Raw genomic sequence first — 25,397 nt, 5'->3', positions numbered from 1 at the left:
AGATGAAAATCACCCCCACTTAAAAGATTTATGCTTACACCCTGACAGCACAACACCTGTTTCAGCCGCATATTTTAGTTGTTTGTCTGACGTACATCTTATGAAGCCAGTACGCTCCAACTTTAATGAAAGCAGCTGTCTACATGGGCCACATAACGGCATGAGCTTTACACATGCACTCCAAATCCATTTCCTTCTGTATTAAGAGCAAAACTACATTGACTGTGTACTGCACTGTCAAAAACACCTTTGAGTACACACAAGCACTGTGGCTGACCGGATCCAGTCTAGACACTGATGGAGATCTGCAGCTGCTACTGCTGCGCTGCTGACATGCTCCTTCTGCCAAGTGTCCACTGTACACAAAGTATTAGGCTCAAGCTTGGGAGGAAACCAAAGTATTTTACTGAAATAAAGATGAAACAAGGTAACAGCTGGGGCTGCAACTAACCATTATTTTCATTTTCGAAAAAATCTGCAGATTATTTTACTGATTAATCAGCTCGCTTTGTTAAAAGTGCCCACAGTCAACATCTTTAAATGTCTTCATTTAAGCACCTAAAGGATATTCAGTTTATCATCATGTATGACAAAGAAAGGCAAATATTTGGCACTTTACTTTAAAAATGAATGAAAACTTGATCATCAAATTAGTTGCCGAATCACTTCCTGTTGATTGATTAATCGACTAATCGTTGCAGCTCTGATAACAGCCACAGTGAAATTGAAACTACTACCGTATTTACCAACAGCTGGTCTGTTTAAACTGTGTGTGCAATGTGTTTGCTTTATCCCAACACTTAATACTGTACAAAGGAAACAAAGGGTCCTTTATATCAGAATGTCAATGTTTCTGTAAGGCTGACAGACTTCTATGACAACTGTCCTCATGAATGTGCAGGGACGACAGCAAAGCTTATATGTATACTTCAAGTCTACAGAATAGCATGTCCATTTCAAAGTCAATTCCTATAGATCTTATTAAACAAAGACCCTACTTAATATGAGTGTGTGTTATATAGCATGGTACCAACACCACAATGCACATTGTTTTGGTTTTACATTGTATCTATTTAGGCGATGTAGATGCAATGCAACATGCAAAACATTGACAATGTTGCCTGAAACAAAAACATGGCTGGGACAGATATCCAGCTTTTTTTTTTTTTCTTCTTTTTTTTTTTTTAAAGATCCTGGTGACACTCACCATGTTTGGCACACTCCCAGCTCCCTTCAGCTCAGCAGGGAATTGGGGCAGGTTGTTGGGAAGAGCTGTCTTGTTCTGGAGTTGTTGGGCATTGACCCCTGCTGCCCCCATCTGCTGCACCCCAGCTTGACCATACTGCTGGCCAAATGGAGCTCCTGACATCCCCATCTACAGTGGGCAGACAGGACAGAGGGATGGTCAGAAGATTTGCATATCATGCGGCATTCCATCACAGGAGATCAAACCTTGACCTCTGTGCTGAATGTATGTGTGAATGTATGTGGAACGGTTTCCCTCTTTGAGAAGGCACAAACGGCGAGGTGAGGACGACTCCAGCTCCAAGTCCATCGAAATTAAACATGCCACACAACTCTCAAACTTAAAAAAGCTGTTTAATGTTAGCTTGAACGTCTCTTGAAACTGAAGTGATTACTAGAAGCAAAATGAATTGTCGAGTTGCTACAAAAAAAAATCAGCAGAAATACATCATTTTTATTTTTTTTTTAATTGGCCTCTGAAAGAGAATGGTTAGTCTTCTTCTTTGGATGGTCCTCGACATCCATCTGTCTGCTGGCTTTCTACAAAACTACAGCCTGCTTTGCTTCGCAGAGGTTCCCCACTGCCAGCAGTGCTCCAGCAGACAGAACAAGCCCAGCCCAGCGGAGAGAAAAAACGGGAGGAGACACACACACACACACACACAGAGAGAGAGAGAAAGACCAGCTTGCTCAACAGCTGAGCAGAGCGCTGCTGCCTGCCCCTCCCCCCTCCGCAGCACAGAAGCTTGCCCAATGACTCCCTCTCATTCACACACGAGCATGGTTTCAACCTCCTCTCACACACACGGGCTTTCCCACTTGATGATCCGCACTTATTACAGAGTGCCACCGGGCTAGAGGATAGCACTGTTGTGCGTGAAGCCTCTGGTGTTTCCCCTCCTCTTACCATGATCCCCCTTTTCTCCTCTTCTGTTCCTCCCGTTTCTACCCCGGCCTCCCCCACCCCAACAACACGCTAACCGGCTCCTCTAAACGTGATTTACAGCTCCACTATCAAAGGCCAAGGGGCCCGAAGAGAGACGGCATATGCCAGAGAAAGAGAGAGAGAAGGAGAAGGAGAGAAGAAAAAGGAAACAGTTGAATGTAAAAGAGTGAATACTAGCAAATAAAGACAAAACAAGGAGCATCTAAAAACATTTTAAAACAGAAAAAAATCTAGAATGAAACACAGGTTATTCACCTCTGCATCATTTCCATCTTAGTGCTGAATAGCAGAACCATCTAGTGATTAAGTGATTACTCAATGTCACTGTTAACTTATATCCTAAAAAACTCAAAGGGTTTAAATCATTTCAATTGTGTTGAATGTTGGTTCAAAAGAAATGTTGATTACAATTGCCACGAACCTACACATCATCAGTAGCATCTAACTAACCTGTCTTACAACAGTCTAAACCCAGCTCACCTTCCCTAATAAGTGGCTGAACAATTCGGTGACTTCTGTTTCACAATGACTGGAAGAGCTGACATCGCCACAAGCCAGTCATCCTTGAGCTAACTTCTGTGTTTTGTTGTTGGAGCCCTCTCTATTGGCTACCCTACTGTCTATTCATGTCTAACTGGCATTAACAGGGATGAAGTATTTTTTTTGAGAAAGCGCTGTTCTACATCTGAAAACGTGATCATTGAGAGCAGGAAATGACGTACCGGGAGTTTAATCTGCCAAGATCAAGAGGAGAAACCGGGTCGTGTGTCGAAATGGTGTATCCTTTCAATCCCAGATATCTGTTAATCCTTTAATTTCCTGAAGCCCAAGGTGACATCTTTGCTTGTTTAGTCCAGAATTTCAGTGATCTTCAATTTAATATTACACAAGACAAAGAAAAGCGGCAAAACTTCCAAATTTGAGAAGCTGTAACTAGGAAATGTTTGACAGTTTTGGTGAAAAATTAGTTAAATGATTATTCAATTATCAAAAATTTGCAGATTATTTTTCTGTTGATCGACTGATCGACTAATCCATTCAGCTCTGAGTTAATCACACAACTAGTTAAGTAAAGTTATGATCTGCGAGCCACCGACAAGCAGTTTACTCAGGTAAACTCGGCAATGTTTACTGCCATATATGAGCATTCTTCTGTAACTTTGCCATTTCTAACTTTAAATAATTATTCTGCCCTGTCACAATTTGGTCCAACAATCATACATGTTGTCTTTGCTATTACAAAAGTAGAGCCATCTACATCGGAAGACACATCGCCAACGTATCGAACCCTATGTATTATCCAAAAATGTACATTTCAGTGATCCATTTCCCATGTGCTCAATAGGAGTAATGTTCCATTTTATCCATAACATGCTCAAATGATAGTGAATCCAGTTACAGTCACCTGCCATGAACAGAAAAGCCGACGTCACTCTATGACACAATTCAGCAGCATGTTTCCCTGATGGCAGCTGCGCAAGGTAAATATGACGTGTGCCAGACTCGTTACCGTCCAACCACAGACTCGCATAGGCGACACTCAAGAGGCAGGTTCAAATCTGTGTCTTCCTCTTTCCCCATCGCTGCCTATTAGACGCAATCTTAGTACATAAATGTGATGTAAACCCCTTTGTTTCAGTTTTGTATTAAATCTGAAACTGCTCATGTACACGCAGACGCAGGACGCAATGAGTGTCTGTAGCGTAATGAAAGAAAATGAAGGCAGACATCAAGGTGTATGTGTCTTTATGGGGAAGAAGGGAAGGAGGGGCTTGTTTCATGTGGTGACGTCTGTTGAAATAATCTTGGTGTGAACTAGCGAGCTGGTTTAACTTTGGTTTCCTGTCAAACCACAAACCCCTGAGACTCAGAAACAGGGGGAGACATTTTCTCACACTGCGCACTTCAAAGTGTGAGAGAGCAAAGATATTCACATAGAAATACGACCAAAAAACACATCACGTTAAGTATGTTTCATTCACAAAAACATTTAAAAAATCGTTTCACTGTGTAGTTGTGCCGTGACAACTGTAGCTCATTCTCAGATTAGTAAAGGCATAGGAATACAGCGATAAACACATCAGCATTGATCTGCTATGAAGCTCTCAACTGAGCCAAGTTAGACCCACAGAGATTGATGCACTTGACTGCCGATTCAACCCCTTCAACTGATTGTCTGCTTCCTCCAGCAGACACAGGAAGACGAACAGATCAATATATAGTGAGGGTGAGATAACTGACGACAAGCCAGCGGTAGGGCTAGACAATACAATTAGTACTTTGCATATACTTATCTAGATAAAAGGATGAGATGAAAATGAGAAACTCCATGATACTGTCCACTGGGTTCATTGCTTGACATCAACGTCCCATTATATTGCGACATCACAGCTATTTCTAACTAATCATATAGCATTTAGGAAAGAACGGCCCACTTCGTTAAACAATGCACAGCACAGTTGGCTGAGTTAGCTAATCTCACCACATGCTATTACTTTATTGTCAAAAATCAGAAAGAGAGGGAAGATAAGCCCTTGACTCATACTTTATGACCTGAAGCACTGCCATCCAACAAAACAAATTGGTTTGAAACATTAAAAAGGACAAAATGCACTATTAGTGCATCTTGCTAATGCTGAAGGAGAGACTAAAGTTGTATCTTATGAACAACAAATGTTCCACAACAAGATGAAAAGAAGGAACACGCTGACTAAAACTTGATAAAAAAATAACATTGAAAATAAAATTCCCTCATTTGACTGCAGGACTGCTGTGAGGAGAGAAAACTGACCGGTACATGCAACACTTCATGAAAATTACATTTAAATAAGTATATTTGTGATAAAGTCCAGGCTGTTTAACCCCACCCTGAATTCTGACTCTGGCTAGGAGAAGCCCAATAAAAACATTTATTACTGAACTCAGAGATAAGCAGCACAAGGTAATTAGAGTTGCTTATATATCTGCTGCTGGGGTTAATATAACTTAGGGTGTAAAATGAAAATGAAAATGTCAATGTTTGATATATTTGCAGCTGTAACATAACATATATCAGTGTTTCCCCTAGGTTGACTGCCTTGGAGCGGCGGCGGCGGCTGCAGCGGGGGGGGGGGGCACTCAAGAAAGAGACGTTCTCTGTTTAAGAGCGGCTGACATTGACACTAAATGAGACAATGAGAATTGCGGTCCACCTTAAGTGAGCCTGGTCAAGTTAAGCTAACGCGTTGTTGCTAACTTCGGGGCTAACCCCCTAGATGAGTATTTTCTTTGTCTTGAGGAGCTGCAGCATTTATTAACTGACAAACTGTAGTCTGTACTGTACATTTACTGCCAGATTGACAACTTACTGCTAAACTTTTCCTCTGCTCCGCTCGCGTTCACGTCATGTTTCTGCCGCTCGCGCAACTACTCACGCACATTTACACACACGCACTGCCTAATTCCTTAATGGAGTTACGCTACTCTTGTACTTTTCACATAGATGTCCTTTGAAGAACGAAGAGAGGGAGGATGACTAAAAATAATCCACAATAACGCAGGGTTTTTGTGCTCACACAGTGTACGAGTGAAAATCATTAGTAATGATTGATTAATGATCGTCTGAAATTTTTGCAGCGGCGCTCATAATTTTGCAGCAGCGGTGTGCTGAATATAGGGGAAACACTGTATGTAGCATTTCATGTGCTCAACAGATAATTTTGAGTAACCAACTGGTCACTTGTGGAACTAATGAAGATGGATTTTTAACCTCACCTTATTCATGTTTCCAGGTTGCTGAGCATTCATCGCGTTGTGTGCACCCAACTGTGGCCCTCCTTGGGTGAGGGTCTCTGCCAGCACACTGCCACCAACACCCGGTCCAGCTCCCACCTGTGCCCCCTGCATGCCTTGGCCCTGGTACTGCATGCCGGGCCCAGGTCTCCCCCGGCCTGCTGGTCCCAGAGTCCCGTTCATCACCTGTCCCGTCTGGCCCAAGACCCCATGACCCTGCCCACTGTTCAACATGGCCTGATTGAAGCCCATGCCTGTGCCTCCATTGCCTTGTCCAGTAGCTATGCCTCCTTTCTGGGCCTGGGGAGACTGGTGATTGGGGGAGCCCTGCCCCATAGGACTTTTACCAAGCACGGCACCTAACTGGCTTCCCACCATGCCTCCCTGTTGCTGGCCACTCCCCAAGATGGAGGAGCTTCCTGGTCGCAGGAGCTCAGACAGCTGCTTGTGTTTGGCAGCTGCATCGGGGACGATGGAGTTGAGACCAGGACCCCCTCCTCCACCTGGACCACCGTTAGAGGACATTCCCATTTGGGACAAGTCTCCATTTGGGATGAGCTCATCTGGAAGGTCATTTTCCAGGTCAAACAGAGACACAAGATCTAAAGAAAAAGAGAGAGAAAAGGAAATAAGAATTAGCCATCATCTCTGACACACCCACTTAAACCCATATCAAACTGGCAGAACAAGCCGATAACCATCGAGCACAGAGAAACTAAGGTATTTGTTTCAAGAGAGAATTAGAAGGTTTATTCAATCGCCTTTACAGATTGCTTCCTTAAAAAAAGGTCCCATGATCAGCGGAGGGATTCAGCTCTGGCTCAGCTTCTGAAATTAGGCTAATTTCTGTGATTGGTCTGCTTTGCTTTCACACCAGAAACTAACTACACTTAAGAGGCAAACACATCATTGTCCGTCTGAACCAAACCAAGAAGGTTATGTGTGAGGAGGCCCTCATTTCTAAATGCATCAATTGTCTAACAATTATCAACAATTAACCATGTGTCAACCACAAAAATTAACTTATTTACTGATGGTGTCAAAAAGATCTGACCAGCTGTTATAACCAAAATAAAACAGACCTGACCAGAAAACAAAGGTAGAGATAATAACGGAGCATATTTTTGCATTTTTAGGAGATAAAAAATGCTATACTGTAGTAAGCAAAAGCCACAGTAAATTCACTGGATCTACAGTGGGATTATCAAAATATAGTAAATGCAACACGTTTCTTTCTACAAATTTCACTTTAGAGTAATTCATAAAAAATATCCACAGAAAGGGCACGTTTGGCATGTGTCAATATGACAAAAGTATATTTGTTGCAGTTGTGCAAGAGCAACCATTAAAACCAAAATCATGTGTAAAAGAGCACAATGTGACTTTTGATTGAATACTTGATAAACATTGTAACAGTACCACAAACCACACACCAGTTTGCACTATTTTCCTGAAAGTGCATATTGGGTTACCTTATTCTATGGTTGACAGTCAGACTGAATGAATAAAGTAAACTGTACTAAGGTGACTTGTTAGGTGTGCATGTGTACACATAGCGAACATGTATGTGCACAAACATACACTAAAGTGGCTCAGCCCCTAGACTAACTCTACAGTACCATTGGGGACAAAAAAAAAAAAAAAAAGGTGAGGAGAGAAAATTCGAGCTATGTAGCTGAGAGCGCTCGTGGCTGGCTGTGCAGAAAAAAGTAAACATGAACATTCAACACACACAGAACATTAATAGAACATTAATGGAGGTTACAGTCCAAATCACGCGTCTATGCCAAGATCCTTCACGTGAGGGTGCGAGTGTGTGGCTGTGTATGACAGCCCATAAAGATTTTACCAGCACAACCGCCACACCCCTACACACGCCTTGCTCGGTGTCTGGGGTTACTGGGTTGCTAACAGTGGAGAGGAATCCAATCGGTTTCGCAATTGGATGTGGTGGAAATTAATGGCAGCCTAAATACTACAACCACAGGCTTTAAATGAAGTGATTGATCTTTCAGCGTATAAGGTTAAAGCAACAAGTGTAAGTGCACACCGAGAGACATGGATGGTGCATTGCTGAGAGCCAGCACCTGTGTCTTGCCCCGAGCCTATTCAGCAACAAGATTGAGACCACACAAATTTAAGAGGGAGAGGATACAGTGGAGCCAAAAGGCTGGCTGAAGAAGAAGAAGTGCCTTCAGCATGGTGGTTCTTTTCAAAAAGGTGCAGGAGTATGGTTTGAATTCGCTTATTAGACAACAAGGATATGATGAACATATCCAGGAGCGAGCAATCACATATCAAGTAGTGAGAACAGATGCATCCACTAACCAGAGAATCCCAACACTTGAGTCACATTATTCTCACCTGAAGAGGACATTGCTGCTGCCGGTTGTAATTCATCCAAAGCTTTTCAGCAGCCACATGAAAATCTTAAATTAAGACTCTTCAGTCTGGGAGATAATAACAGGCTGCAGAAGGCTGTTGCTACCTCACCAAAGTCAAAGAGAAATGGGATGGAGGCTGAAACGTAGATGCTTCCACTCTGTCCTCCAAGAAGGGGGAGTTCAGTTGCTACTCAAGCACACTGAGGGGGAATATTAAACTTATTTGGGAACAGGCTACACATCTCATGTCTCGACTACCAAGAGACCACCTGGCTGTTGGTCATAATATTTAACCAGATGGCTACTTACTCGCTTCCAGTGGAAACGTAAGACGGAAAGAGACTAATTCTCGATTACAACACTTTCATTGGACAGATTTAGGATGTCTGTTGGATGCTCAATGTGCATCCAAACTTAAAAATGTCACTGAGACAAAACTAAGTTCATTGCTGAGTGAAACGTGTTGCTCATATAAATAAAAGATCCATGATTATATACTTTTATGGGCTGAGTGTGCCATCACTTTTCTAACCATATGCAAGTCTCTTCACTGAGAGGCTCTTCTATAGCGACAGGAAGTAAAAAATCTGGTGACATTCGCTTGTCCATCCTAAGCTATCTTTTTCAGAAGTGGTTTGGAGTAGCATCTGAAAATACTAATCTCACTCTCTTGACTCCAACTCTCTCTGATTGTTCATTTTGTATAGAATTATAGCTGATCACACAATACAGGTGTTAACATTTTGATTAGCTTAATGTCTCAACGCAGCTATAGATGAATTACTGTTTGCCGTTTGGTTAACAGATTATATTTTTGAGTCTCATGCTAATCGCCATTTTATACTTGTGCAGTGATCTGACAAGATAGGTCAATGAGAACAACTTAATTATACGTTTGGCTAAAAAGAGGTTTAACCAACTGAGACCAGGCACAGTAACAGGATGTTGTTGCACTCCTTACTAGATGATGGCTGCAAACCCAAAGAAGGGGGAGGAAGAAGATATTTTGCTGACTCTATTTTCTATTGTTTTTGAGTTGTGGGTGTGGAGTGAGGACTTTTTAAAAAGCGGGTGTTACTTGAATTATTTTTCCCATGTTAAAGTTTATTGGAGGAGCATAATCTTCAGTTTCATAATTAAATGCCATAGCGTAGACATGGCCTCATTGTTCAATGCTTTACATTATTACACTAACTAAAAACTTTAATTGTCTTAGTTGTTTTATATTAACGCTGTTATGTGTTTAGAAGTAGAAAATGAGCAACTGACGAAAAGTTACCCTACACTTTGAAGAAATAAATGTGGAAGTAAATGTACAAATAACTATATTAATGTGGAAGCAAATTTATATACATAAATATATTATTCTATTACTCTATTTATTTATTCAATCTATTCATTATTCTTATTTGGCAGTATTACAATTTATTTATCTATTTTTTTATTTCCTTTGTCAGTTTTGGGCCCCAATATGCTGCTAGAATAGCTAGAATAGCAGCATATAGGGGAGTTTTTTGGAGACTAAAAAAAATACACATTGTGTAAACGGGACACCTTAAGAGTTGGGAACATATTGATTCTGTGTGTGTGGCACATTTAAAAACTGTGGAGGTTTGATGCTGGGTTGTTTTTCCACACATTTGATTGGAAGTACATCTGTAAATATGGTACTTTATAAGAAAAGCTGTGATGACTTCAAGATGTGCAAAATTAGTGGCACACTACACTTGTAAAGCTGGGGCTGCACTCATTTGCTGTTCTGCTTTTATGAAACACAGAAAACCACAGTCTTTCACAGAAAATGACAAGAAGAAAAAACTTTGGGCAAGGCTACATGATCCGAGAAGGCGAAAAACTGTTTTAATTTAGCTTTTGCAGACAGACACACGGCTAACAGTCTTGTTTAAGAGGATATGAAAGTTAGGAGTAGAGGAGGAAAGGGTAGATGTAGCGAGGGCTGCAGGACAGGGGAACTGCTGGGGTGGCCGACTGGTTGGTGTCCAGTGCTACCGGCTCTTCTCTTTATCTCAATCAGTTCCACATTAGCTCAGACATTGGCTAGCAGATCCAGAGAATCATCTGCCACTGCTTTACCACACTGGTGGAAGGCAACATTTTAACGCTTGACTGTATTTGAACGCATGCTAATGTAGCTGAATAATGCTCACCCAGGGGCTGGTGATCATACACACAGGCCAGACGGAGGAGGCGGAAACCCCGCTAGGTGAGCAGTCTGGTTGGAGAGTGGTGGCCCATTTCTCACCTCTGGTGCTGACATGCCCACTCAGCCATACAAATGAAAACAAGAATGACATTGGCCTGTGGCCACAGGAGCAAACGCATACTGACACGAGACTAGAGGACCATAAAAACTGTCACACATTAACAGAAACACCACAGACAGGCTGCTAATCTGTGGTTTAGAGCGACAAACACAGCGTTCAGTGGGCTAGATGTGGTAAAGGGGGACGTCTTTGCTATCTGACTACCAATTACGGGCCCATGCCAATAACCATGTGCTGTCTGAAAACAATGAGTTTGGTCATTCACTCTACACATTGAGTTAGGGCTGCAACTAACGATTATTTTGATAATCAATTAATCTGCCGATTATTTTAAAATGCCCATTATAACTCCCCAGTCAAAGTCAAAGGTGACCTCTTCAAATTTCTTGTTATGTCTGACCAACAGTCCACAGACATTCAGTTTACTATCATGTATGACAAAGAAAAACATTAAATCTTCACATTTGAGGAGCTGAAACAAGAAGATTTCTGGTATCTTTTTAGGGGTTGGTATCTTTAGGAATCTCACGATTCAACTCTGATTCTTGGTGTCCGATTCAATTCAGATTCGATTCTTGATTCAAAAATGAATAGAAGAGGGCACAATTTTTAGTGTCTTACTCCAGTATACTGTGTGCCAAACCATTCACTGGTGTCCTTAGTCCACTGAAAACACAATACGAAACATAACTGACAGTTATAAATGGTCCTCAGCTTTTTGATTTCAAGTTAACTGTATTAATTAATTCATTTGAAAGCATCTTACAGTCTTCTGCCTGTATGAGAATAATGAAATGAAAGTGTAATTTACCGACCGACATCACTGGTTAAATGTCTTTTGTAGAAACAGAAGCTGGTTCGTTCGCTCTGGAGTAGGGGGAGGGGGAGGCAGAGTGCTCCGCTGTGTTATTATTAGCGTTATGTCTCCAGCAGTGGAGAGCAGCCTCTCTGCTGCACCGTTAGCTGCGGGGAAAGCCATCGCTGTCCAAGATGCTGAGCTTAATAGGTGCAGGTGAAACAGACTGCAATGAGTTATTTTCTTTGCCGAGCCATAGTTGGTCTAAGTTGTTGAAGTGTTGAGTTTGCTGCTCCACTAACAGTCTCAGTGATGGCGTAAAAAGTATTCACAATATACTTGACGTTCTTCCTGCAAAGGTAATTATTTAGTCATTAAATTTAAAAAATGCGCCCAAACGCTTGCCGTTTTTGAAGATGAACTATAAGATATCTCTAACGTGTGCGACTGCCCGGGTGCTGCACTGACCTCGCAGTTGAGTTCCACCTTTTTCATTCCTTCAACGTCACATTATTAACTAACATTCAGAAAATCGATTTTTGACATTTGTGACTCCATTCAGAATCACAGGAGACAAGAAGTGTGATTCTTATGTGAATTGATTTTTTTCACCAACCCATAGTATTTTTTGCTTAAGAAAATGACTGAAGTGATTATTCGATAATCAAAATAGTTGCAGATTAATTTTCTGTCAATCAACTAATCGATTAATCGACCAATTGTTGCAGCTCTATATTGAGTACAATTGTAATTCAAGTAAATTTAAGCAGACAAAAGAAAAAAAAGGCACAGTAGAGGATCGAGGCTATAAATTACAAGTTCTTCACAGATCTTCCTCAGAATTGAGGCTTTATCATCCCGACGACAAAAAACTTCAGTGCTTATCCTCCCATCTGCAGCCTGGCACTTAAAATTTTCTCAGTATACTTAAGACCCTGAGCCGCATCCAAGACTTCAAAAGAGAGCAGATCTCCAAGAGACACTGTGCAATATCATACTAAATACATGTGTTTGTATGTGCGTCGACTGAGACAGAGAGGGCTTCTGGCGGCGGTGGGGGAGGAGGCCCGATGTCAGGCTACTTTATTGCCCAGCGAAAGCTCCTTTCGCCCCTCTGAGAAGATGAGCTACCTCGCCGAAGACTGCAGACTGTCAGCCGACTAGATAATGAAACCACCAACAGAAGACAAGGCACACTGAACAAAGAAATGTCTGCAGCTGATTGTAACTGCCAGACAGATGTTTCCGATCTTTACTACACTTTAAATTAAGCAACTGTACCAGTCATAATGCGCTCTCTAGAGGATGAGAGTTAAGAGGTGGCTCCAGTGGTGTAATCCCAAAGCCTTCTTTGCTGATATGAAATGGTCCATGGTTTTTCAATGCTTGGTGCCAGCGACTGCACAGCGAATACCAACAAAGCTATTTTCAGTCCACAGCAAGTATATACACATGCGCAACTAGAATGTGCTTTGCAGGATATTATTTCTGAATGCACCCTAGACTGGACAGCTGATAAAGACACATGCAGTATCTTACTATGACAGCTTTTAAGCGTGGTGGAAATGATACCCAACAGTGTTGACGCCATTGTTTTCCAGCTTGTAGCTGAAAAAAGTCTAAGTCCAAAGCACGCTCTTGCAGTAACAGTGGATGGAAGTCAGTGAGACATTTTCATATCTTAAAAGGTGTCTTAAGGCTGTGCGACAACAATGATCATGTCACAATGTGTGAGATACCTGTGATAAAATCTTGGTTTCAATCTGTGTCAGACTGTGCAAAATCAGTATGAGGCGTGTCAGATTGTGTGATGAATGTGTGGTGAATCTTAGCACAATGATGTTAATAGAAAGAAGTGGCCTATATGAGAGTTTTGTTTTGTGTGTGCCAAGAACGAATTAGGGGGAACAAGTGTGTTATCTCACTAAACAAAAAACAGCATATACAAAATGTCATGACAGCCAGTGTGTTCCGTGTCATTTCATGCTGTGTTCTGATTGGTTTATTTGTATATTTAGGTCACAGCAGCAGTCACGTTGTGAGAATTTGGTCTTAAAGATCTCGTGTTACGGTCTTTTTTGACTAATTTTTATGAATACGGAGTCTATTTTAAACATCTTTCTTGACAGCCCAGATTCCCCTCTGTCCTCCAGTAAGCTGTTTCAGCAGCTGTTTCATAAAATCGACATTATTGATATCCTCTGACTCTGATTGGCCAGAGGCGTGGCTCCCACCTTTACCCCTAACCAATCGGAATATGACCTAAACAATAATGAAAGCTCCTTTACGCCACATCTTTGCCTGGAGTAATGGCTGCAACTGGAGATGTAAGACAGCATGTAGCGATCTATGAACTGGAGCCTGATCCTGAATGGGAAGAGGAAGTACCTGCTGTTGCACAGTCGAGATTTCAAATGGATGTTTCAGAATGGTAAGATCGTGTCCAAGTTTCGTAAGTAAAAGTCTTTTTTTTCTAGGGCTGTAGTCAACCAAAGAAAATCTTGGTCGACTGAAATCGTACATAATCTTCAACTAATCGATGAGTCACGCGCAGGGGGAGGGTAACGGGACAGAGTGCACAGTAAACTCGGCAGCCACACATTTCTCTGTTCTGTATTTCTCTGTTTTGTGTCTCCAGGTTAGGCTAACCCATTGTTGCTAACTCTGGAGCTAACCCCCTTTACTTTTCCAGCATTTGGGGAAACAACAGACGTGACTTTTTAGCATTTATTAACTGACTGTACTGTACTGACAACTTACTACTTATCTTTTCCTCTGCCCCGCTCGCATCCACCGTCACTTCTCTGCCCCTCACTCTTTCCCACTCGCTACGCAAACATACTCCTTAACAGAGCCACGCTACCAATAGTTTCCCGGGCAACGACAGAGATTGTCTCCCGTACCGGAACAGCGCTGCACAGAGACTCTCAAACGCTGTCAATTTCCGAACGAATGGATATTCATTCGGATAACAAATATTAAAAAATATTTTTTTTGGCCTGGCGGGGGTTCTCGTTATCATTATGGAGAAACACAGATTCAGTAAACGTTCAGTAAGGTCAATAAATGTTGAGTACAGTTAGACCCAGCAGTCTCCATTAGGTTGGGCGAGTTCAAAGTTTTGGGGGGTGTTTTGAATACACCCCCGTTTTCACAGGTAATTTGTTAGTCTGTCCCTCCCGCCGCAGGAAATAATGGATTACTCCTGGAAAGCTATTGATGTAGCACTTTTCTCCTTATGAAAATAACACGGAGATTATTCGACCAATGAGAATTTAGTCGGACGAGAGCATATCGACCAACTAATCGACCAGTCGACCAGCAGACTACAGCCCTAATTTTTTCAAAGCTGGTGTTAAGTATTGATGGGTATGCCTCAACACCGCTAGCTCTTGACCTGCGAATTCAAAATTTAACTCAAAAATACAGAGGAGATAGTAAAAAAGTCATTTAAAAGCAAGAGGGCCTCACCCTAATCCATCCCTAAGCTTATTTTTCTTGTTTTCTACAATAATAGCCCTTTAAATATCTCACACTGTCAAAATTTTGCCTCAGGCTGTTGATCGCCAAAGCTCCACATCGCACATTGGTGCACGCGTCTCACAGTGTGATCTAAGACCACCGTTTTAGAGGGACGACCGAAGATTTTACCAAGTTTCTCTCAGGATTGTCAAGTCTTGCCTCAGACAGCTGAAAATCACACATGTAAAGGCACCTTTAGACACTGTCCAGTCATTTTGTCTTGTCTGTTGTTAACATCAAACTGGCAGCTAGCACTAAGACACAACCACTAACTTTTTCTCTCCTTTCTTCTGAGAGATGCATTAAAGCCTCAATCTCATGTAGAACCTATGAGATTGCAGATCCACCATTCAGACAGCACTCATGGTTTTAACTCTTCAAAGTCTGAGTCACCATCCATATCATATGTCCATGTTAAGTGAGTTCATACATGATAGGATACTGCAGGTCCAGGTTGGACAGACTAGAGCTGAAGCTATTAGTTGATAAATCAATTGACAGAAAATTAATCTGCAACTGTTCTGATTAACTGTTTTCAAGTCTGTTTTTAAGCGAAAACGCTTTTTCAAACATTTAATGGTTTACGATGTCTTAACATTGTAGTAAATTTAACATAGTTGGGTTTTAGACTGCTTGTTGGGGTAAAAAAAGACATATGTTGGGCTGTATGAAATTGTTATGGGGATTTTTTTTAGTTCTCTGATATATAGACCAAGCGATTATCAATTAACAAAGAAAATAACCAGCAGATTAATTGACGATGAAAAACAAATGCCCGAAGACGAAGAGATGCCAAAAGTTCTGTTTAATTTTAAAAAGTCACGAGGTAATTTTAGAGCGATAGCGAATGAGTATTCTGGTGCCAACTTTATCAAATTATTATTATTATGCATATAATTAATTATGTCCTCCAGTCAGATGGGTAGCAGCTCTAATTTCTTGGTGTCTTTCAAACTTCAGACATCTTTGAAAACATACCGTCCTTAGTTTGTGACGTGCAAACTTTTAGTTCTTAGCTTGAATCAAACTTGGCATTGTCATTATGGGAAACCACTGAAATATTGACCCATCTTTAATTCCCAGAAGAACACACAACACAGCAATTCTCTAAAAGTGCATCTGTTACATGCCCATGTGGCTGGTCTCTGTCTGGACAGTTATAATAGTCGATAACTAGAATAAATAATGACCACTGTAAAATCTCAGACCCCGTGGTCCATTTCTGTGTCAACCACTTACCACACACACAACTCAGAGCGTGAACAACACTGGGAGACCATTTACTGTTGGTGTGAGCAGAACACACATAACCTCACAACATGTTAGAGCTAGCATGTCATCGGCTGCTGATGTAAGTAATGTGTTATAGCCAAAAGAATAAGAAAGCTTATATTAAGAGGGCACTTTCTTTTAACAACAGTCCTCTTTCTTTTAAAACTCTACCAGGTAATCCAGAGAAGTTGCTCTGCAGGTTGGACAAGTGAAGACACAACCTAGGGCTAATTTCTAATACTCAGTCCTATCATGGCAGAGGTTCTTCTCAACTTTGCAGCTTCTGTTTTGCATGTTACTGGTAGACAAACACATGACAGAAGAAGAGTTGGACATAGGTACAAAACAAACGTAATCTTCCGGTATATTTTCTTAGCTAACTTTGTTTTAGCCCAGAGCATTTTGTTGAAGGAAAGAATGGTTGAAGCTTCAGTAGTAGTGGGCTGACCTAGTGGTAAGAGACATTTGCAGGTTCAAGTGCTTCTTGTGCTGTCAAGAATCTGCACTGCTTTAGTGTCAATGAGCAAGAGACTGAATCTCCAAGGGAACAGATGCAGCACTCTCCTCTGTGCTGATTGGTAGAAAGAAAAGGACTTTCTTTAAATCACAATATATTTATGATGCCAGGCGTATTGATATACAGGTGCCTGGAGATTACTTAAAGCCCAAGTGCTAAGAGGTGACAAGGGGGAAAAAAACAGGAACCAACACCATAACATCCCTGCAGATACACTGTCAACATTTTACTCACTTATTTCTCACAGCTGTCGGTGATGGGTAAGTACCATTATGTTTTTTTTAACTTTTAACCCAGCAAAACTGAAAAGTTGGGCGCAAACTCTTCCTAATGAGCAGCCACAATGTGATGAGGAGGCAGTGAGTTTGCACTTTTTTTTTTACACTAACAGCAGTTATGCATTTGTCAATCACATATAGATTTAATCAAACAATCCTACAGGGACTTTGCGTGCATGTGTCCTGTGATATGAGCCCCGCTTTAAGTGGTGATAGCTTTACTTCACCGTGGCTCTTTTCCTTAAGGTGGAGGATGCATCCTACCTCATAAAGCAGCAAGACTGTGCAGTTTGCATGTGTAATAAACACAAATGCAAGTTAGCACATTCTTGCTACAGTTGTAAAATCGTGATCTGCGCTTACCTGGGCCATCTGATCCTGAGAGAGGTGAATTAAGCTTGGGTCGCTTTGCAGTAGGGGGTCCGACGTCCAGCAGATTGTCAGCCATCCTGCTCGGCAAATATTATGAGTGGATGTTGATGCAGGAAAAACACAACTGGATCAGTCCAACTTGTGGGCCTCTGGCTCGTAATAACTGATAAGTTTCTCTAACGTTACGCGTAAAGGATCAATTTAACTGTTTGGGTTTTTTTTTTTTCTTGACTGGCAGGCTGGCGAAATGCTGCCTGGAGAAAAGGGTTTCAAAAGAAAGGCAACAGCGCCACGCTTCGCCACCGAAGATCACCCCATGATAATCCAACACCCAACACCCACATAATTATCCTCAATAATTACGTCCAAAAATTATTTCAGTTCGAGAAAAATAAATAAAAATCAATCATAAAATATTACACAAAGCGTAAGCAAATCCCTTTCTCCGCAGATCGCCGGATTCACGTCTGTACAGAATCATTTTTTTCGCAGTCGAAACGAGCATCCATAAAATCTATTTTGGGCTTAAATAAAAAGAGTAAAATTCAAAAAATATTTTCTATGAGGTGGATTATTTTTCTCGTCGCTGTCTCCCGGTAAATACAGCGTCTCGGGACGGAGATACGGCGAGAAGCGGCGCTCTCTAAAAGGGAAATCAAATATACAGTGGGCTTTCGACACGATAAAAACCCATGTAACCCTCACATGTTTGCATTAATTCTCGTCGGAAGAACTAATACTTCGATTTTCTGCAAGAAAAAAGCCGTTTGAGTCCGGTCTGGGTAGCTCCGATCGGTTTTTAAAATTAATGCTCCCCCAGAAATCCCGATTCTGAGCCGCGTCAAGATGGCGGCTGTTGATTCCTCCGATACAAAAAAAAGTTTTTTTTTTCTTCCCAGCTAGACTGTGGGGGGAGGAGGGGGAGGTGTCGCGCTATGACGCCCTGACGTAAACCTGTGTCCCACCGTGCGTCATGTAGACGTACGTATAATAGCCTCAAAGAGTGGAATAATCCCCCCAAAATTTAAATTACCAATAAATACTAACTGCTTCAAACTTTGTAAACACATAACAGTCACTAATACAGATTTAAAATAGTAATTTAAGAGGGAAAAGAATGCATTTAAGATATGATACAAATAGATACAAATAGCGACATTACAACTATTTCAGTTATTCTTACCATATTACAATAGGCTACCACATTTAAGTCCCCATACTAATACAGTATATTAGAATAACTTTCCACTCCGATCTACCGGTATTTCTTTTTTTTTTTTTTCTTCTTCTCTTTTTTTGTTTTTCAGTATTTAAAAATGAATGAACAGCAAAGATTAGCTGAAGCCATACCCAGCTTCACTGGTCCTGCACCAGCTCCAGTTGTTGGGAAAATTGAAATGATTCTCAGGGTTGGAGCACTGTTACATGTTTATGAAAAAGTTATGAAAAAATCTATTCTCGAGCTGTCCCATTACTATTTAAACATATGCACTCAACCAAATACGCTAAGTAATTTTCATCTCTTTTGATTCCCTGTGTGGGTACCAGTATTCAGATCCTTTACTTGAGTAAAGTAGCAAAGCTATGCATTCAAAGGCTTGCTTAAGTGAAAATACACAACTCATATAGTAAAAGTCTACTTAAATTAAGTATTCATTATGCAGCATAACAGCCCCTGCCAGTGCTATTTTTCATATTATTCAATCGTTATTACTGATGCACTGTAATCAGCATTTTAATGATGTTGCTGGTTTAAGGAGGAGCTCATTTAAACTATTATGTTACAAAGTTTAATCTACGACAATGCTTCATATTTTATTAACTGATCTAATGTTTTACATGCAAGATCTTAAACTGCAATGTAGCAATGTAAGGCAATGGCATAGTATACCTGGTATAAAAAGTATTACATAGCATAAAACAGAAATATTCAAGTAAAAGTAAGTACCCCAAAGTCATTGTCTACTAAGAAAAAGAAAATGTGCTTAGTTACAATCCATCACTGCTAAATACAATGTAGTGTACAAGCTATAAATTCAACCGGACAACATTTCCCAGCAACTCTTTATTCAGTTTTGACCTCCATTTGCATACCTATTAGCGTGCTATATACAAAACATTTCCAAAGAAAGCAACAATTTATTAGAACTAGGCTATAGCAGGCTACTCAATTACTGCCTACCAGCAGACATCTAGCAGTGTCTCACCATTTTTATTATATGGCCAGTTTGAATTTCTAAAAAAAGAAAAAAAAGAAAAAAGAAACCTGTGTTGATTGAGTTCTCACTGTCCTAGCATGTCATACTTTTAAAGAGTATAAAGTTGACTAAAATGTGCAGGTCGCATTCCTCCTAAGATTAGAGCATCCCTTCCAAAACACACACAACCACACAGTTTTACAAACACTCATACATTTTTACACACATGCAGGCAAACAGAATGCACAAATATTATTCCAACATTGTTAAAATACCCAGTTCTTTATACTATTTAATACTCTAGCACATGCGCATATATAAATAATAGAAAATGCTCAGATACTATACAATACAAAGGCATACTGTACATAAAAAGTGAGTGCCTTGTGCAAATGTGTTTCAACAGTGAGATCTATGTTGAACGTGCTCAACAAAATCACAATCTAAGAAGGAGATAAGACAATACATACAAAAAAAAAAAATCAGGAGATGGCAATGACACTCTTTGGCATCTAAATTTTCCCAGTGTGCCATTCTGCTGGTTCAGAATGTCACTTACATCTCAATAAATCCAACCAAATCAACATTTAAGCTCATGTTTGCAGTGTAAGAATAAAAAAAAAAACACACGTGGCAATCAAATCTGTGAGTTCTCACCCCTATTTCGTTGTTCCTGTTTGTCCCAAATACAATAGTAATCCAGAAAAAATGTTCAAAGTTCATAAAAACACAATATTCAAAAGAGCTCATCAAAATTACCAACAAAAGAAATGTAGCTAATGCAGTATCATGACCTTTGATAGTAGCAACACTGATTATTCTAAGCTTCCCTTTATTGTAGTATAAGATACATGAATTTGGGCTGGTACAAGGGTTGTGTGCTCATCAGCGTAATGAAGGTCATTTTCCCTTTAAATCCAAAGATGTTTAACACTTATTATTGCATTTAAAACAAACAAACTCAATCTGTGCAATAAATACAGTACTAAATGGAGGGCCAAACAAGAAGGAATTCGAAAACAGCAATAAGGCCAATTAATGTTGAATACGTTTGGTATGATTACATTGAGTTTTATATATTAAGAAAAGGCACTAATTAAATTTATGACCTCATTGTGATGTCATCAAAATTAAACGTGATTCAAGAGCAAAAGTAAACATTCTCCTCCTTATGCCTGGCATAAGCTTTTGAGAAATATTAAGTGTCTCAAGAAATGAAGCCTAGCCTTGAGCTGACTGTGAAAAAAATTATCAGGGAAATCAAGTTCAAAGTTAAAAGGCACAAGCTACCCTAACTCCACACATAGAAAACAAAGCAAAACAAATAACTTACTTATTAGGGCAATATTAAATAGTGCAGCTGAAATTAGATGTTAGGTTAAAAGAAGGCAAATCGGTTCTTTGTTTTTCTGTAACATTTGTCTTGATTGCTTTATTACTTAAAAGTATTGATTATAAATGGTGATTTAAAAATATGAAGTTGTTAATCTGTTGTTCAGGGAATTTGAATGTGAAAAAGAAGACAATGAACTGGATTTCATGGTGAAACTGTTTTGCCTCTGAGCACACAATCCATTTAATCAGCTTGATTTCCTCAATAATATTGACATAATAGAATGAAATTAGGGAAGTCAAAAAGAAAGCATAAAAAGACCTAGGCAGACACCTGACCTACATTTGGTGCACTGCCTTTGCATTTACAGTGCTTATATACTGAAGTTTTATGCCATTGCAAGTGTGAAGCAGCTAACATGTTCAGCTGTTAAGATCCAGTAATGTCTTTCAAATCATAGAAGTAAGAGAGGGGAGCTTCACATGAGCAGTTCAAGTTTTGTGTTACAATAAATACAATAAAACACATTTTGATTTATGATTTTGCAACATTCCACTTTGATTATCCATGTCTTAAAAGCTATCAACTAGCACACAGTGTAATCCATAGCAACCTAGGCAGCTGTTTTCTCTAATTGATCTAAAGTCACAGCTAAAGACACTCCACAGGTACAGAAGTACCTTGTAGGATCCATTGAAATACTCATCAACACTAAACACAGCTTGAGTTCCCACAAGAGCCTGGATCATGGGGGCACATAGTCTAGTAACAGTTTAGCCTCGTCTATGGTGCTGTCGCAGCAAGCGCGCTGATAAGTGTAGCTGAGACCATCATGCCTCAGTACTGAGACAATACAAAGATCTTAGCTGAGGCCAGAGAAAAAACTGCCACATCAGCAAGCAAGAGTTTTTCATCCAACTGCGTTCCTAAACTGTTTGTCATCCTGTTGTTTCACCAAGTCAGCCTAATATCTCATAGGCACCCCTCCTCATTAATGTCTGCATGATCTTGCTATTACGCTAACACATAAACACACACTCACACACTGTATACATGCAATTACACTCACACAACACGCAGCACAGCCTCCTCTGCCCTTAGTCTGCATTGATTAGTTTCTGCTGTGCCTATCACAAAGAGTTTTTGGGTTTTCATGAAGAACATGGAATCAGGCTCTGCTGCATTTTAGTGCAGATTTTACTAATATATATATTGGAATAGCATCTTACATCCTCCTCATAATGTAGCACTTTCCATATGTAAGGTCAGCTTGCTGAGCTGTTTGTTGATAAAAGGCAAAAATATCATAGCAAACCACAGTTTTGAAAGTAAAATTGTAACAAAAGCAAAGCATTTTTCCCAAAAAAGTTTGCAAATGTACAGTTTTCCCTTTATGTTATTCTACTCTTATACTCAAAAAGGCTTAGTCTACACATTATTCTATTCTAAAGGCACTTAAAAGACATATGAAACGCATAATCAAGATTAAAGGTGTAAAGATAATCAAGTAGTTTAATGGGACATGATGGGATCTGTAGCAGGCAAGAGGAGGTTCAGAGTCAGCCATCATATCTTCCCATTTCTTCTGTGTGTCCCTGCCTGACACCATCTTTGTGGTCGACCCAGCACCCCCAGATTAAGACCTAAAACAACCTGCCGCCTGGCTGATGCAGAAGAGAGGCCTGTGGGTCTTTCCATACCCTATGATTCTACCTGGGGTAGGACCAAATGTACAGCAATTCTACAAATGCAAACTGGCAGGAACAAGAGCTTAAAGGGTAGACGATTTGTGATAAAAGCGCCATTGTAGCAAATTCTTAAAGTCTGGTTAACTCTCCAATGTTACTGTCATAGGCATCCTCGTATTTGTCTTTCTTGGAGTCTTTCTGGGACTTTGCTGTTGAACTTTGGGGTGCATTTTGCTGGACTGTGGATGAGATGATGAGTGGTTTGTTATTTGCAGAAGGAGGTGGCCCCTCTATGTTGGTAACAGGTATAGATGTCAGGCCACTGTGAGATGTAGATCGCTGGGCATGGGAAGTCTCTGCAGAGGGACGTCTTTCAAGTATGTCCACCCTCTCTCCACACCGTGCCGCTTCTCTCTCATGGCCAAGCCCTGTGTTGGTAGAGCAACCAGCACTGGCACTGGGAACCATAGTATTGGTACTGCTTGCAGTTATGCTGGTTGTTGGCATCATGCTGGCGATTTCATCAGTGGGTGAGCGCCCAATGCTACCATCCACCTGTGCCCGGATCTCTGGTGAGACTGAGAGTTGATACTGAGGCACAGGGCCACTGTCACTACTCTTAGGGTAAAGGAAGGTCTTCATCTGACCTTTGCCTTTGACATTAACTGTGCCACGGTAATCAAACTCGTAATCCATACCACTGAGCACACAATAGCTCTCCTCACTGACCTGGACACGACACTCCACACCTGTTGTATCCATGCGACTGGCGATGTTGACTGTGTCACCCCAGATGTCGTAGAGAAGCTTGGTGGTGCCAATCACCCCTGCTGTTAGAGGCCCGTGATTGAATCCGATCCGAAGCTTGAAGCCAAAGCCCAGCATGTTCTTGTTGAAGTCGTCCACCACACACATCATTTCCAGAGCAAATTCAAAAAGAGCGCGGAGGTGGGCATGAGGATGGGCTGCATCTGCACACTGCTGCGCATTGAGTCCTGCTGCTGCCATGTATGTGGCACCAATGGTCTTGATCTTTTCAATATTTGAGAAGGCTGGCTTCCGTAACAACTCATCAAAATCTCCAATTAGCTCATTGAGGACACGATAGCACTCTTTGCCTCCCTCATAGCTTTCTTCATAAAACTCACTAAAGTTAACAATACTAGCAAATATTACACCCACATTGTCGTGGTTCTTGGAGTAACTCTGCGTGACCTTCAGTTGCTCAGCCACATGTATTGGGATGATATTGCGAAGCAGCCAATCGGCCTGGTCCCTCATGTTCTGGATCTTGATGCGGTGTTGATCAGCCTCCACGTTGCCATGGTAATGCAGGCGGTAACTGACCTCAAATTCACGGTTAAGAAACCACACCAGGAGAAGGAGCAAGAAAAAGGCCACGCAGGCCTCAGGGCCCAGCAGGTCCTGGGGGTGAGGCTGTGGGTCAGGGTCTGCTAGGCTGTCAGATATGAAGATGGAACTGTTGCTGTTGTTGTTCTGTCCAGCCGACCTGGAGGAGAGAGACAGACAGACAGAGGGAGGGAGAAAGAAATGCAGTGAAAAAGACAAACTGAATGCTTGTCTAAATAAATTGTATCTGAAAGCACCACAGCAATTACAGAACCTTATAAAAATACATTTCTGTGCATGATGCAGGCAATAGTGAGTGACTACCTGCAAATATCTATAAAAGAAGGAAATTGAATGGTTTATGATACATGTATGCTTTCTTACTGAGCACAAATGTGTAAAAAGACAAAAAAGCACCAGAATGAACAAAATTTGTTGTACGTACCAGAAAAACAGACTCTTAGCAACACTAGAAGAGATAAAACATATGTAGCACTAGTTAATACATCAAGAACATGTCAAGATCTAGTGCAATCCAACATATACTTATATCCTTTTTTTTAAATTAGTGTCATCATGGTGAATGGCTACTGCTCCGAATTGACCGCTAGCTGAATTGATTAGAGGGAATGATCAAATTGAGGGGATAGTAGGTGGGGGAGGCATGATGCACAAAATAGCGTTGTTCACGGAAGACCTTCTTTTGTTTATAAGAAATCCATTATTGTCTATACTTGCTCTCATGCAATGTCTGAGCAACTATGGATAAGTTTCTAGGCATAAGGTCAATTAAGGGTAATCTGAAGCAATGATGATCACAGGAAGTTGGCCAAAACAGAGGTGAAATTCAGATGGTCAAAAGGGGGCTTTAGATACTTGGGGGTCACTTTGACTAATAACTCTTCTCAATTATGCACAGCCAATTACTATAAACTTATTTCTCAGGTCAAAAAGGATTTGGAAATTTGGAATATGCTTCCCCTGTCTTAAATAGGTAGGGTGGAAACTATCAGGATGAATGTACTGCCATGGTTGCTTTTTCTATTTTGTTGCCTTCCTATAACTGTCCCAGTATCTACATTCAAATTCCTGGAAAGACTTGTCTCCAAATTCATATGGCAAAATAAAGGCCCCAAGTGAGACTCAAAGGTCTCTGCTCCCACAAAGCCTCGCCTCATTTCAGAAGTTACTCCTGGGCATCGCAACTTAGAATATTGGTCTCATGGATTAGGTTAGATGTGGATACAAAATGGGTGCACATAGAACAAGGCTCTGTACCTAATATATCAGTTTCAGTTCTCCCCTTCCTAAAGGCAAGGGTATGGCGGAAACTTAAGATACAGAATGAATGGGTAAATTATACTTTAAAGGTTTGGGAGAAGATATGAAAATAAATTAATTTACCTATAGTATGTCTTTATCAAGGGCAACAAAAAAAGC

The 25,397-nt window shown here is 40.7% G+C and overlaps 2 protein-coding genes across 6 annotated transcripts in view; both read right to left on the bottom strand.

Moving 5' to 3' along the window:
- crebbpb (CREB binding protein b) overlaps positions 1–18,270 on the bottom strand; it is a 38,267-nt gene extending 19,997 nt beyond the window's left edge. For all 4 annotated transcript variants that reach the window (XM_067571052.1, XM_067571054.1, XM_067571053.1 and 1 more), the window contains exons 1-3: positions 17,380–18,270; positions 5,945–6,564; positions 1,208–1,375 (exon numbers count right to left, since the gene is read on the bottom strand). In XM_067571052.1, the coding sequence (XP_067427153.1) occupies positions 1,208–1,375; positions 5,945–6,564; positions 17,380–17,464 (873 nt within the window). In that variant the 5' untranslated portion in view covers positions 17,465–18,270. The remainder of the gene's footprint in view (positions 1–1,207; positions 1,376–5,944; positions 6,565–17,379) is intronic.
- Positions 18,271–19,438: 1,168 nt separating this feature from the next.
- Positions 19,439–25,397, bottom strand: part of LOC137168022 (adenylate cyclase type 9-like) — a 34,915-nt gene continuing 28,956 nt past the window's right edge. For both annotated transcript variants that reach the window (XM_067570435.1, XM_067570436.1), the window contains exons 9-10: positions 24,403–24,426; positions 19,439–24,117 (exon numbers count right to left, since the gene is read on the bottom strand). In XM_067570435.1, coding sequence (XP_067426536.1) covers positions 22,737–24,117; positions 24,403–24,426 — 1,405 coding nt within the window. In that variant the 3' untranslated portion in view covers positions 19,439–22,736. The remainder of the gene's footprint in view (positions 24,118–24,402; positions 24,427–25,397) is intronic.

The sequence above is a fragment of the Thunnus thynnus genome, chromosome 17 (assembly GCF_963924715.1).
Source record: "Thunnus thynnus chromosome 17, fThuThy2.1, whole genome shotgun sequence".
Taxonomy (NCBI): domain Eukaryota; kingdom Metazoa; phylum Chordata; class Actinopteri; order Scombriformes; family Scombridae; genus Thunnus; species Thunnus thynnus.
This window is presented reverse-complemented; position numbering and strand designations above follow the sequence as displayed.